The sequence below is a fragment of the Stegodyphus dumicola genome, chromosome 12, assembly GCF_044657685.1.
Source record: "Stegodyphus dumicola isolate Sdum_Otavi_A_Nest chromosome 12, ASM4465768v1".
Taxonomy (NCBI): Eukaryota; Metazoa; Arthropoda; class Arachnida; order Araneae; family Eresidae; genus Stegodyphus; species Stegodyphus dumicola.
This window is the reverse complement of record NC_140779.1, coordinates 49187352-49202538: the sequence shown is the minus strand read 5'-3', so window position 1 is coordinate 49202538 and position 15187 is coordinate 49187352. Positions and strand designations below refer to the sequence as shown.

General features: G+C 40.7%; 1 protein-coding gene across 1 annotated transcript in view; it reads left to right on the top strand.

Moving 5' to 3' along the window:
• LOC118191970 (phosphatidylinositol-3,5-bisphosphate 3-phosphatase MTMR14-like) overlaps positions 1-15187 on the top strand; it is a 52425-nt gene that overhangs the window by 21392 nt on the left and 15846 nt on the right. The window contains exon 10 of the mRNA XM_085827714.1: positions 6918-6995. Coding sequence (XP_085683840.1) covers positions 6918-6995 — 78 coding nt within the window. The remainder of the gene's footprint in view (positions 1-6917; positions 6996-15187) is intronic.

Below are 15187 nucleotides of genomic sequence, written 5' to 3'. Positions count from 1 at the left end.
CCTCTTTACTTCGTATAAGGAAGTGAAAATTAAATGATGAATAACTTGCATGAATGTATATATATTCCTCGCATTGTGAAAAAAGGTACCCAGTGACATCAAATTTTGAATAATTTAAGCATCCAATCGAATATGGGCATCTGGAAATTTGTTTTATTACATATTTCATACTTTGTAAAACTCACGAATTTTTGAGTGATTTCAAAGCAAGGAATGGCAACACTGTACGGGAAAGAAAATTATCTCCAGCGCGCGAAACTGTATCGGAAATTCTAAAGTTATGCTCTTTTTAAATTTTGTGATATTGCTGTTGAATTGGCTTTTATGGTTTAAGTGCGAAGAACCTGATATTTACTAAATAAAGGTAACACACAAAACGTTGGCCTTAATATAAAATCTGAAAGCTTTTAGATTTTTTGTTATATTTGCGCTTTTGATAAAACTCTCATTCCCAATGATTGAGTATATAAGAGCAATGCGGACAGGTAATTTGACAGATTCCAACTGCGGCAAGCGCGCTGACTGCTTGGGCGTTTTCCCTATGTATTGCACCAGTTATAAGCCAGTTCTTTTACATTACTTTCCTTAGGCAAACAATCCGCTTACGCTTTACCTTAAATTAACATACTTGTTAGAAAGCTGCTGCAACCAAATATTATTGTGAAATGTTAAAGATGTTCAGTTATTGTCAACAATATCAAATTCCTTTTATTATATCATGGAAACGATAAATAAATACACTGGTGTGCAAAAATTAAGGACGAGACGGTTTTTTCAATATAACTTTGTATAAAAGCTTTCCAAATCAACACATTTAACACCGTAATATCCCCAATATGTAAGGACATGAGTAATGTAAGCAACACTTACTAAAAGAGAAATCAGAGGGATAAAAAGAAGCTTTATTGAAAAAGTAGCATGGAGCGCAATGCGACTGAAGGCGGAAACATCCCTGTGATGGGTGTCCAGCAAGAAACATCCGGTCTTTAATAGGGGATATGATCTCCCCTGACTGCTAGGCAGGTTTCACAGCGTCTGCCCATGCTGAGAATGAGGGTGTCAATGAGTTGAGGCCCATTCGTCTTGCAGCGCCAATCGAAGCTCCGGAATCGTTACTAGTGGTAAGGTACGAGTTGCCAAGCGTCTGCCTAGAAAATTCCATACATGCTCGATGGGAATGAGATCCGGAGATCGTGATGGCCAATCCATACGTTCAATATCCTCACTCTCTAAGAGCTGTTCGGCAGCTACTGTGCGAGGTGCATTGTCATGCATGAAAGGGAACTGTGGACCCATAGCGCCTCTAAAAAGCCGCACATATGGAAGAAGAATCTCGTTACAATAACGGGTCCCGTTGACTGAACCTGCGTCCAAGATGTGAAGGTCTGTACGACTACCAAGCATGATGCCTCCCCAAACGAGAACACCGCCACCTCCATACCTGTTCCTTTCAATGATGTTCGAGGGATGATTGCGGCTTCCCCGCTCTCTCCAGATGAGTATGCGATGAGAATCGCTACTCAGACTGAATCTGCTCTCATCTGTAAAAAGTACTCGTCCCCATTCATTTTCTCTCCAATTCCGGTGTTCCCGGCACCACAGAGAACGCCTTCTCCGATGGGCAGGCGTTAGAGGTACACACCGTACAGGGCGTCGTGCAAACCACCGTGCAGTCTTCTGGTCACGGTAAAACGCGATATCGGTCGTCCAGTCGCCTGTGTCGTGTGTCTAGCGATTTCTCCCGCTGTCTGCCGCCTGTTTCTTCTGGTCTGTAAGGCAATATACCGGTCATCTGCGGGTGTGGTTCCTCGTGGACGACCACTACTAAACCCCCGGATAGCTGTTACTGTAGTTTGAAATTGTCTCAAATCAAACGATGCTGTGAGCAATTCCGAACTCTGCAGCCCCACTTGCACACTGCGGCCTTCCTCCAACTTCCCAATGATTCAGCCTTGGGTAAAAGCATCCAGATGTCGTCTAACAGATTGATTATTCGCCATTTCACGCTGAGGCAGCAACTCGGTATGATTTTAACTACTATACGGCGTGCAATCTCTTTGCCAGAAATACTGATCTTACCCCGACAACGTGCTTTATACTACTCAGACACTCCCCCATTACGTCTACCTGCATATCTGCGCATGTGCTACCCTACATCACCTTACTTAATCACCTGATTGGTCTTCCTGTCCGCTCTGCCTCTTCGTTCGTTCAGCTGATATGCTAATTTTTCTACTTCGTCCTTAATTTTTGCACACCAGTGTACATTTTAAAATACTGAAAACCAAATTAGTTACACACTGAAAAAAAAATAGAAAATATTATGAGACACTTGAGCTTAAAAACCCTCCATAAAGGCATCCAATATCTTAGACAACACTTGTGTTCTTTCTCTATTCAAATAACCTAACCAAAGGAGGTATCCAGGAGAGCATACAATTAAGGTTTGCAATGAACAACTATCTAAAACTGACGACTTCTGGTGTACAAATATGCCAAAATAAAATCGCCAAGTTAACATGAAGGTATAGAAAGTGTTCAGTTTCCGTTAATATACCATCTTCACATTAAAAGCGTCTGCATATTTTCAGAAATAGATCTTAATCTGAATTTGCTAAATATTTTGAAATATTTTATAAACTTACTTTTTTCTGGTCATTAATTACTAAAGACTTGCCAGTAGATAGCATTAAAGTGCACTAGGCAGATATTTCCGAATGAATGGTACTAGACAGTACCAACACCCGTGGGCGAAGAAATTTCAGCTGCGTGAGCAGGCATATCTTAATACACTCATGTCCATAAATTAAGGATAATTCGGAGTCACGCGGAAATCGAACTCTAAAATAAATATCACCTGTAAAATCACCACACACATCTTCAAGAATCGTATGCAAATTTCAGGAAGTAACCAGATGACACCGATGGTACGTCACAATGACGAGAGTGTAAGAGTGATATATAAGAAATATAGGCAAAGTAAAATTGCTCGCAGGCGCTTTATAAGCATTTCAGTGCAATAATCGATTAGTTATGACAAAGGACGCATTTGGATGATTTTTTACGTGGTAGAATTATAGGCCGTCTGGAATGTGTGCGTACCCAACTGGAAGTATCAGACGAACTTGGAATTACCCAGAGTGTCATCTCCAGGCTTTGGTAGCGATACCAAGATGATGGTAATGTGAGCAGACGTTACAGCACAGGTCGCCCCAAAGTTACAACGCCAAATGAGGACCGGTATTTGGCAGTTACTGTCAAAAGAAACAGGCGGAGCACGGCCTCAGACCCGTCTCGTCAGCTCTTTAGCACTGGTACCGCAATTTCAAGGCAGACCGTGTACAGACGCTTAGGGCAGATTCGTCCATATGCTCGTAGACCTGTCAGATGCGTTCCACTTACTGCAACTCACTGTCACCTGCGGATAGCCTGGAGTAGAGAGCATGCATTGTGGACACCGCAACAGTGGGCTTGCGTGATGTTTTCCGACGAGCCAGGTTTAGCTAGCGGTCTGATTCTCGCCGGACTTTCATATGGAGAGCTCCAGGTACCTGTTACCAAGAAAACATCATTGAATGACACCGTTACGGTGGTGCCGGAGTGCTCGTTTGGGGTGGAATTATTCTGGGTTCCAGAACTGACCTACATGTTCAAATTGGAACCCTAACAAGCCAAATCTATCGGGACGTCATTCTCGAACAACATGTACGTTTGTTTCGGGGCGCCATGGGAGCACAATTTGTGTTTATGGATAACAACGCCCGTCCTCACCGTGCAAACATCGTAAGCGAATGCCTTCAATCGGAGGATATCACTCGTATGGACTGGCCAGCATTCTCACCGGACTTGAATCCAGTAGAGCACGTTGGGACGTGCTTGGACGCCAAGTAGCAGCCCGTCCACCTCCTCCTACATGTCTACCGGAACTTCGGAGAGCATTGCTTTTTGAGTGGTGTAATATCCCCCAAAGATCAGATCGATAATTTGATACTCAGCATACCTAGGCGTTGTACGGACTGTATTGCATCGTCTGGGAGACATAAAATGTATTAACAATCAATACCAACCATGTAATATTGGTTTTTTTTTTTTGTAAATAGGGTTTTTTTTTTGTAATTTGCTCCAGGAAGAAAAAATCTAATTTTTTAAATATCAAACATATAGAATCTTTTTTGCTCTTTACCTTTTGTTTAATAAGCTTTACAAATAAGTGAAATTTGTTTTGCTTTTATCGCTTCCTTTGCCTGATTTTGCATTATCCTTAATTTATGGACATGAGTGTACTTACGAAAGTAGGCGTTCATCATAAAAATTGTGCAGTGATAAGCAATGGCATTAATTTGAAGCATGCAGACAGATGCAGTGAGTTAATGGTAAATGCAGATGGTCAGTGCAATATAGATAGTCCAAGATAAGCAGTAGTGAGACATCATGAAAATGTCGCGAAGACAGTTCGAAGTTGTGAATGACATAATAATTCAAAGTCCTTCAGAAGCATGCAGTTCCAGAAAAGGAATATCTTATTGGGAGATAGATAGGCAACTTAAATCGTAGAAATAGCAAATAAGAAACTAATGGCATTCTTCGTCGAAGCAGAATGAGCTGCGCTTTCGTCACGTCCTGTTCATGCTCATGGACCTTATAAGAAAGACCAATCCAAATGGATATTCGCCTTCTTCTGGCGTATTCCCGGCTGTCATCTTGACAACATCCGGAGTAGTAGGAACGACTTGCAGAAACTTAACAATAGTTGGCTATTGCAGCGCGTATAATTTTCAAGAAAAAGCTGGTGGTAGCGCCTCATTTAACAAATTAGAATTTCTAGATATTTTTATTTTTGGAAATGAGATTGAGATTGATTTTTAAAAATTTAGCATGTTTATAAAGCATAATTAATGTTCTTAATAATTATAAAGCTGTTGCATGCTTTCAGATGTGGATATTTTTTCTTTTCCTGTGTTGTAAGGAAATTTGTCTATTTAAATATATTTTAAATCTGAACTAATAGAAATTCAAACAAACTATTTTCTGTTACAATTTTTATGCTTTTTATTGGTGTCAATAATTAAAAAATACTAATCCAAAAAATGGATTTTTTAAATTTTAAAATTTTGTTCTGCTTTTTTTAAATTGTAGATGAATATTATAGCAATATTCTACAAAGGAGTTTTATTTCAATATTTCACAATACGTCATACTGATAAACATTTAACAATTTTTATGTATTTATTCTAATGTTAAAAATTGTGTTTAACTGTAATAAATAATTGTGCTAGTAATTTATAATTTTTTAAACTTATTTCCAGTTCTGCATAAGCTTTTCTTATTTATTGTGAATTTATTCTATTAGCCTAAAGGTGTGGCAGTTCAGAAAAGCTATTAATTTCGAAACGGCATTTTGCTTTAACTATTAACGGCATTTTGTCAGTTTCGCTTTGCAAACTGTTGCCACCGAATATTATCTCTCTGTATTAAATAATGAAGAATCTGAATGCATGTATGTTTTTCTTATTGTGAAATGACGAATTGTCCTTGGGCGTTTGACAGTGTATTCAGTGGTTGGATCATATTCCAATATTTAATTGCGTTATACTGATTATGCTTCATCTTCTCGAAGAAATTATGAGCTGTCATGAGTATAAATATATGCACAGATGGGAATATCCAGGTCGTTATGAATTATACTTTCTCACATACCAAGGTGCGATTGCCCAGGCCGGCACTGCATATAGCATGATCGGTCGAATTAGATATATATAAAGCATTTTCTTTATTTTTAGACTGAGCTTTGATTTTTTGCCAGTAATAGGATAAACTGCCACGTACGCTGCGTTTGGTTTAAGATGTATGATTTTAGAAGTTGACTTATCTATGTAAACACCTAAATATTTATCGGAATTAGCTACGGAGATTAGAGTTCTAAGTAGATATCGGTGTTGACTCTTAATCTTGTTTTTTATCTCCGATAGAGCGCAATACTACCTTTTAGAGGCAGTGAGCTTAATTTTCCAAGTCTTGCACCAGTGATTGATCATATTGAGATGCATTTGTAAATTACTTCACAGCTAGGGATTCCTGGATTCAGTCAGTACTACAGTGTCGTCAGCGTGTTTGAGTATTTTCGTGTTGAATGGGTGCGGGAAATCGTTGATATAAACATAGCGCCGGGGGGGGGGAAGAACTGACCCTTGCGGACCCCACTATGAATTGCTTTTCTGACAGGTAAGGTGTCACCGCAGCGAACTTGAAAAGTCATGTTTCTCAGATAGGAACCAATTAGTTTTACGAAAATTTCGAAGCATAAAATGTTTTGACACGAAACAAAACTAGGCATTTTTTGACACTAAAAACTGGCCGACGACTTTTATGGAAATATGGGAAAATAAAAATGCGAAGTTTTATGACTTTTATATAAAAGTATCGAAAATGTTCTGTTTGCTACTCATATATGATCCTAACATTAAAAGTGTTTGCGTATTTTCAGAAATGTTAAGTCTCGATCTTAATTTCGCAAATAGTTTCAAATGTTTTGTAAACTTCTATGTAAAGACTGTAGCGTATATGAAGAAATCTTATGTAAATAAAACCTCTCCTTTACTGGTAAACTTCTACGGATGCATCCTTGAATAAATTCTTTAACGTACCAAATCTAGAAAAGGTATGTCATTGAACTGATTATTTTTCAAATACCATGAAACAGCGGTTCTTAATCTCGCATTAGGTTTGAAAGATAAGGTTCTGTAATTTGATAATTTTATCAGCTGATCGTCTTTAACAGACCGTAATTGTAAGCCACATGTTATGTGCACATTTTAACTTCACATTTTATTTTTCTAATACTTTTGGCTATAATGAGATGTCATGAATATTTTTGTAGTGACTAATTTTATATTTTGCTGATATAATGTATTTTTCAGGAAAATGTCGGCATCACTCTTCAACTGCCTCTCGATGATGATGTAGAATTTCCAAACATAAATTATAGTAATTACCAGGTAATGATGTTTTTGTGTTAACTATATATACGGCTTATTTAGATTTTTGCTCACAATTTTCCATTGTGTATACTTTCCTGTGAATGAAATACGAAGCATTTTTGGCTCTCTACATTGGCACTTTCGGTTTCTTTCTTTACGCCTCGCATTTACTCGATACTAAACTGTTTTTTCCCTAAATTATTTGTTTTAGCTTTTACCCTTTTTGCTAAATTTCTATAATTTACTGTGAAATGTTCGTTCCTGTAATTCAAAAATCGGAAAACCTACATTCATTCCAGCTGTCAGAAGATGTCATATATTCAGCCGTAAACTTTCTCCTTTATTGCAGCTATTTATTTACACTAGACGATCGGGAATGGCAACAAAGAAACATTCTCTAGTTTCATTACAGAATCCTTCCAAACGCATGGTTTATTTTTCCTTTCTGTCAATAAGCCCTCAATTTTCGCAATTTTATTGCGTTCATGACTAATAATGTTAGCCCTATATAGCAATTTGTCACAACCCTCTCTCATATAAATATCAGGAGAAACCGTTGCTATTCATTTGAATCTTCGTGATCCTAGAAACAAAGTTTGTGTTCGGATGTCTCGTTTTAATTTTACGAGGCTCTCGTTTGAATTCGAACAGCTTTTATGAGGAATACCTTTTTACGTGACGAAAATGGCTGCTTTTTCGTCTATTGATAAATCAGTCTTGAAATTCACTGCAACGAGGAAATATTCGATGAAAACCATGATTGTTCGAGCGATGATTAGAAAGACAAGTATCGCCAGAAAAGACGCTAACCAAAACTGGCCGACAACTGTTATGGAAATATGGGAAAATAAAAATGCGAAGTTTTATGAATTTTATATAAAAGTATAGAAAATGTTCTGTTTGCTATTAATATATGATCCTGACATTAAAAGTGTTTACGTAGTTTCAGAAGTGTTAAGTCTGGATCTTAATTTCGTAAATAGTTTCATATGTTTTGTAAAGACTGGTGTATATAAAGAACTCTTATGTAAATAAAACTTCTTCTTTACTCGTAAAGTAGGTAGCACGAAGAATTCTTCTGTTTCAGAGTCTGAGCTGCTTTATCTGCATAAGCTAAATGAACATCAGTGCTGGAACGGATAACATTCATACCTTGTTGTTCAGTTCTCTCCTCACGAGTTCATTAACACCATTTCTCGATTTCCCTCATGCCTAATAATATACATACAAATTTTCTTTAAAATCCGTTTTTAAAGGTATTCTACTCATTGTTGCGTGCGTACGGGTTCGTTATGAAATGAATGCACAAGTTCGATGAAAAATGAACAAATTTATTATCACAACAAAAATGCTTAAATTTTCTCAAATTATTATGCAGTGTTACAATCTCACAGTAATCTTTTAACTACTCAAACGTCCAATAGAACGTAATTCAAAACAGCTAAGGAACGCTAATCAGCGAATTCGCTACAATCAACAGGTGACAGGTGACAGGTGACGGAGGACGGGGACGTCTGAAGTTTAACAGAGGTTAACAGGCATATGTCCCGCGTCCTCCCCTGGAGTTTATTTAAATAGTTATAAGTGTGGATACATGGCCATACAGGGGCAATTGTTTAACATCTGGCATTTGAAGTACATTTGAATTAACATACAGGCACGGTGTAAAAAAAACACTTAATAGCTTATAACAAAAGAAAATTAAACACCTAAAAATGGTGTTCAATTTTCTTCTGTCCCTATGCAGTCAGACATTAGATGGTAGAGCATTAGAGTGCGTATGTCAGTGCAAGTAATGCATGTAAGCCCTATTACTCTGGTTGACAGAGGTCCTGGCCATATGCTGCAATGGTGGTTATTATTTTGCAGATTTTATTTATGGCCGCTCTGTTTTTGGCTAGGAACTTGTGAAATGCTGAGATATTGGCTGGTATCGGGAAGTGGAACTGTTCCGTGAGTGGGCACTGAAAGATATAATGGTTCGGTGACCCTTCACCCCCGCAAACACAGCGATCCGTGGTTGAGATGGTGCGGCGGTAGAAGTAATCCGGGAAGGGACCATGACCAGTAATGAAGTTGGTAAGGGGAGTAATTGCCAAAAGGCGCTCCGTGGTTACTTTTGGCAAGAAGCTATGCGCTCTCCTTCCCGTGTCGCCCTGATCCCATTTTCTTTGCCACCACTGGATAGCGGCATTTCGCAGTTGACTTTGAAGAAAGATGGTGGTGCTGATACTGATATCGGTCTGGCATTTTGGTTCGAAGCAGCCTCTTTAACGAGTTCATCCGCTGTCTCATTACCCATGTTACCTGCATGGGCTTTAATCCATACTAGGTCAACATGTGCGTGCCGATTATCTTTTAGGATATGCTGCAGTCGTATGATCAGCGGGGAGGCGTGACTATGCGCCACGTATTCAATGGCAGCTGTTATGGCAACTACTTCTGCTTGAAAAATGCTATTAGGATTGAGGTACCCTTTCCAATGTGTGCAGCATGGCCTTGCCTGTAGTATATAAAGGCACTACCTACACCCTCAGCAGTTTTCGAGCCATCTGTGTAGAACGCGTGCATATTAAAGTTTCCTTCTGGTTGCCTTCGTGACGGTTTGAGGATAGTGTGAATGCCAAGTCCCTTGCGTGCTGGGTGCGTGTGGAGGAGTACATGGATGTTCGTAATTTGCAGGGCTATGTAAGGTGCCTGCAAAGGTTGCGTCTTTCTGTAGATGTATTATTTTAGTATATGTGGCCTCTAGCTCCGCTTGGATATGAAGTGGTATGATGCCTGCCAAGGTGAGTGCTGCATAAGTTGCAGTGGTGCGGTAGGCTCTGCATAAGCCTATGGCGAATGGGCGCTGTAGTGATAGGAGTTGCTTAATCTTGCGTGCGGTCATGGGTTGTGCCCATATAGCTGCCGCATAGAGTGCCACCTTCTCAGCTACAGTTTTATAAAGTACCTTTTGAATTTGGAGATTCCGTCCCCAGTTCCGGCCTTGGAATTGTCGTGATCTCCTGGCAATTGCAGATGTTTTAATCTTTTGTGCCTGGATATGCGGAAGCCAAGTCAGACCTGGGTCCCATATTACCCCAAGGTATCTTAAAGTTTTTACGACCTTAATATTCCGGCCTTGTAGTTTGATACATGGGCTACGTGTTGGATTTGTACCCCTTCTTGGAAAGATGATAGCAGTGGACTTTGTGGTGGATATTTTGAGTTTTAGCTCTTCGCAGAGGTTGGCAAAGATAGTGCATGACTCACTGCCACGGGCTTCAAGCTCAGCGCGTGTGCGGCCTCTGACCAGTAATGCCGCGTCGTCCGCGTATGCAACTAACACAGTATGTTGTGGCCACCTTGCCTCTAAGACTTTATTAAAGGTGAGGTATAAAAGACTATTAAAGGTGAGGTCCATAGCAGAGGCCCTGCACAGGACACCTGTGGACATCCTCTCACTTGTGTTATTGAAACAGTACTACTGTCGTTAGAGATCATCAGTTGCTGGTCTGCCAGATAGTTGTCCAGAACTTGATAGATATTTCTTGGGCATCTTGCCTCTCTGAGGGCCTGCCTGATGGCAGGCCACCAGAGGGTATCGAACGCACTTTGCAAATCTATCGATATAAAAGCCGTCTGGTAGCCCTGCGATTTGTTCTGAATTATGACTTCATGGATTCGCTGCAGGGCATGAGTGGTAGAACTGCCTTGTTTGAAGCCAAATTGTCTTGGGCTAATGCTTTGGTATTGATGTAGATGAAATTTTAGCCTGTTGACGATGAGCTTCTCGTAAATCTTTCCCATCGCCGACAGAAGGCAAATTGGCCTAAAGGAACTCGATACTAGGGGGTCTTTATCCTTTTTTAAAAATAATACCACATTGCCTTTTTTTAAAGCTGTGGGGAATATTTTATAATGCAGAAGCTGGTTGTAGTATTTATGGAAGTAGGATGGTCGTGCCTGATATGCAACTTTGATAATTGCGTAATCGAGTCCGTCTGGACCCGAGGCCTTTTTTAGTGGCAGATACTGGAAGATATTACGTATCTCCTGTGCAGAAAACTGTATATCGTTCGGTGTGCGTGGCGAGCTTGTATCTTCTCTAATTTGCCTCTGTTCTGAAGTATCTGCTTGTGTATCATCTGTGGGAAAGATAGCATTTAAAAGTTCCTTGGCGGTGGAGGCCGCTACGTCCATAGTATGTGGTGCTGTTGAACTGGTACTTGCGCTGGTTGGAAGATCTGCGTTGCCAGTTTGTGTAAAATTCCATATGGATTACTGTTACTGGTGCAGAAAGATCTCCAGCTGTTAATTTTAGCTTCAAGAATTGCTTTCTTGTAGGCGGCCCTTTCTTGCCGAAAGGCCGTAAGGATGTTGGAAGTTACAATTTCGTTGGTAGCAGATCTGAGGCGGCGGCGCAGAGCTCTACACCTCTGTTTCATCTGTCTTCCCGTTCACCAGGATATGCCTTGGAGTTTTTTGGCGGTTCTTGTAGGGAGGATCTGACATATTTGTCTGAGTAATGACAGAATGTGGTCTGTGTAATCATCCAGTTCTTGGGGGTTGGTAAGCTCTTCTAGTATGGCTTCTTCTCTGATGAGCAGCTCCTGAAAGGCATTCTTCAGTCGTCGTATCTTTCCGCCCGGTAGTTTGAATCTCTGGAGGATATTAATGCTGGCTAAGTGTTAGTGTGAAGTGGATGTATCGATGATCTGAGTTACTCTCATCATCTAGAACATCCCATGAGCTAAAGTTGTTGGCAAAATTAGCAGTTGAGAGTGTAAGATCAGGCCATCCTTTATGATAGGTATTGTCATAGGTAGGTTGTGCCCCTTGACTATTATGTAAATGTAGATCGTGACAGGTCATAAAGTCTTCCATGTCTCTCCCTTTAGGCGTTGTGTCTTGGTAGCCCCATATAATACGTGCATTGAAATCTCCTCCAACGACGTGAGGTACTGTTGGGCATTTCTGTTTCACTCGTATAAAGTTGCAAGTCACATCTGTAAGACCTTCCGTGGGCAGGGAGTAGACGGAGGTTAGGAGGAATTGCTGCTCTTCAAAGATGACTAGAATAGTAACGAAGTCTCTTTCTGTGGTTACTACGTATGGAGACCAGGAAGGGTTGCAGCAGACAATGGCTGCCCGTGGTGCTTGTTCTGCATTGGCTTTCTTCTGAAAAATTTTCCATGCCAGTGGTAGGCTTGCCACTTGGCCGCTACAATCAACAAGAGCAGTTTTCTAAACAACAATAAACTAAGCAACTACCACGAACTGAGATGTTTTCCTCCTTTTATAAGATTTTAAAATTTCCCGCTAGAATTTTCTAGTACTTTCTCGAAATCAAAAAGATATTTATTTAATGCACGCGCTCTTGTATTTTCAATTTTCCGGCTTAGCTTTCTTTTAATATTCGTCTCGCGCTGCACTACGCGAGAAATAAAACCATTAATTTATAATTGAACTAACATTAGCTTTTTAAATACCAAATTCGTAACACTGCCCCCTTCCCAAGGACTGCACGTCCCGGGCAGTACAATCCCTGGACAGGAAGCTAAACTTACAACTGTGGCATAAATGCAACTGAGGCATAAACATTACATTACAATATCAAACAACATGAATAATAAATGTAATAGATAACTTAAACAAATCAAATACTAAATGCATATCAAATACTAAATACAAATCAAATACACATTTAGAAGCAAAAAGGACCATGGTCCTACACTATTTACAATTATTTACATTACGTACTATGGCCATAGTAATGAGCTAACCTGTCGTAATTAAAGACTTTAGGTTTAGAGTTCGAAGACTTACGAATCGGAACCACGACGTCATTCAGCCTGTTTAGGACCGTGTACGGACCATCCCAAGGTGACTGTAATTTCAGACAAAGTCCTTTCCGTCGATTCGGATTCCACAACCACACCTTGTCTCCTTCGTGGAATTGATGTTCTGTAGCTCTTGTGTCGTATCGGGTCTTCATCTTCTCAGTCGCCAAGTTGACTCGCTCTCGTGCAATGTTGTGCATCACTTAAAACCAGGCCTGGAGATCTTCGATATATTCCTCAGACGATGAAGGAGCATCCGGAGGGCGACCAAACAAGAGATCACAAGGCAGACGAAGGTCTCGACCAGAGAGCATCTGTGATGGTGAATACCCGGTAGTCTCGTGGACAGCACTGCGGTAAGCCAGTAAAAACAGTGGTAATTTCTTGTCCCAATCCTTTTGGTTTCTGGAAACCACTAATGAGAGTTTATTAAGGATGGTTCCACTGAACCTCTCTACCATGCCGTCCGACTGGGGATGTAATGGCGTCGTTTGGGTTTTGTCAATGCCGAGTAGTTTACATAGTTCTTTGATTACTGCCGAGGTAAAATTCCTTCCCTGATCGGAATGTAACTGAAGAGGCACTCCGAACCTGGAAATCCAGTGCTGTATCATTACCTCAGCTACTGTGACAGCCTCTTGATCAGGAACAGGGTACACTTCAGGCCACTTGGTGAAGTAATCAATGACAACGAGTATGTATTTGTTGCCATCAGCAGTTCGTGGCAGAGGTTCCAAGATGTCAAAGGCGATACGTTCAAACGGCGCACCTACGTTGTAATGTTGCAGCTTGCCTCGGCTGCGTTTCCTCGGTCCTTTCCGACCTGCACAGGCATCGCAAGATCGGCATCACTTTTCCACGTCGTCCTTTGCATTATTCCAGTAAAAGCGCTCACGAACTCTGTGTAAGGTCTTCATAATTCCAAAGTGACCTCCTGTAGGGCTGTTACGTAGTTCTTTAAGGACATCAGGAATGCGGGATCTTGGAAGTATCAGCTGCCATCGGAACGTCTTCCCATCATCCGATTCGAATTTCCGGTATAAGACGCCGTTTCGAATGTGAAGTGAATCCTAGAGTGCCCAATATTGTTTGGTTGTCGGACTACAGATAGAAATGTCCTGCCAGGTAGGTTTTCTGTTTGACTCCATTAAATCAATTATGGGTTTAATGTCGCGGTCTTCCAGCTGGTCTTTCCTGACTTCATCACTCCACGGTTCTCTATCACCTTCTGCAGAGGTGACATGTCCCAGGTAAGTCACTTCCTTTCGGAACAATTTGCATGTAGCGGGACTCAGCTTCAGATTGGCCTCTTTCAGTTTCTGAAGCACCTTTCTACGATTTTCTAGATGCTCTTCAAAACTCTTTTCGACGATGATATCGTCCAGGTATATCAGACAGGCTTCGTAGGAAAGACCTTTCAAAACAGTCTCCATAAGGCGTTCGAATGTTGCCGGCGCATTACAGTCCAAACGGCACCTTGAATTGCCAAAGCCCTTGACCCGTAGTAAATGCCGTCTTTTCTCGGTCTTCAGGCTGTATTTCTACCTGCCAATACCCACTCTTTAAATCAAGTGTTGAGAACCACTTGCTTCCAGAAAGTGTCTAGAATGTCGTCAATTCTAGGAAGAGGGTAACTGTCTTTCTTCGTAACCTCATTCAACCGACGATAGTCGACGCAAAATCTTGTTGAGCCTTCTTTCTGACTAGGACGATGGGAGATACCCATGGACTTGCTGAAGGCTCGATGACATCGCCTTCTTCCATATCTTTTAAGTGTTCGCACCTCTTCCTGTTTAGTAAACGGTAGACGTCTTGGATGTTGCTTGATCGGGGGATGATCGCCGGTATCTATAATATGTTGTGTCAAACTAGTTCGACCCACGTCAGAAGACGAACGGGAGAAAACAACTTGAAGATCTTTAATGACGCGATCGGTAGCATTCCTCTCTTTATCGTTTAATTGCGCATTCTGCAATAACTCCAATGTAATGCTCAGTGAGGATACGGATTCTTGGATGTTACTCTTTCAACGGTGGTTACTGGTGTACATGTTGCAACCACTTCACCCTTTCTTAATAACTCTCGCCTTCTCAGTTTCATTGGCGACTCTCGCCGCAATAACCGTTCTGGATAGGTCGACGAGTTTTGAGGCTACTAGTACTCCTTTCGGGCTATTAGTTATTGGGATATTCTGTGATGGCGTAGCGGAAATTTCTATTTTAGGCTATGGATCCAGGTAGTAAAAACTCGGTTCTTGCGTGTATTGTGATATCGTCTTGAGCTATAATTTTGTGGATAGATTTCACTCCATCATTAGTTCCGAATAGGGCTATGTTCTCAGATGTAGAATGCAATTCGTTATTTTTAAAGTCCAGGGTAAAATTG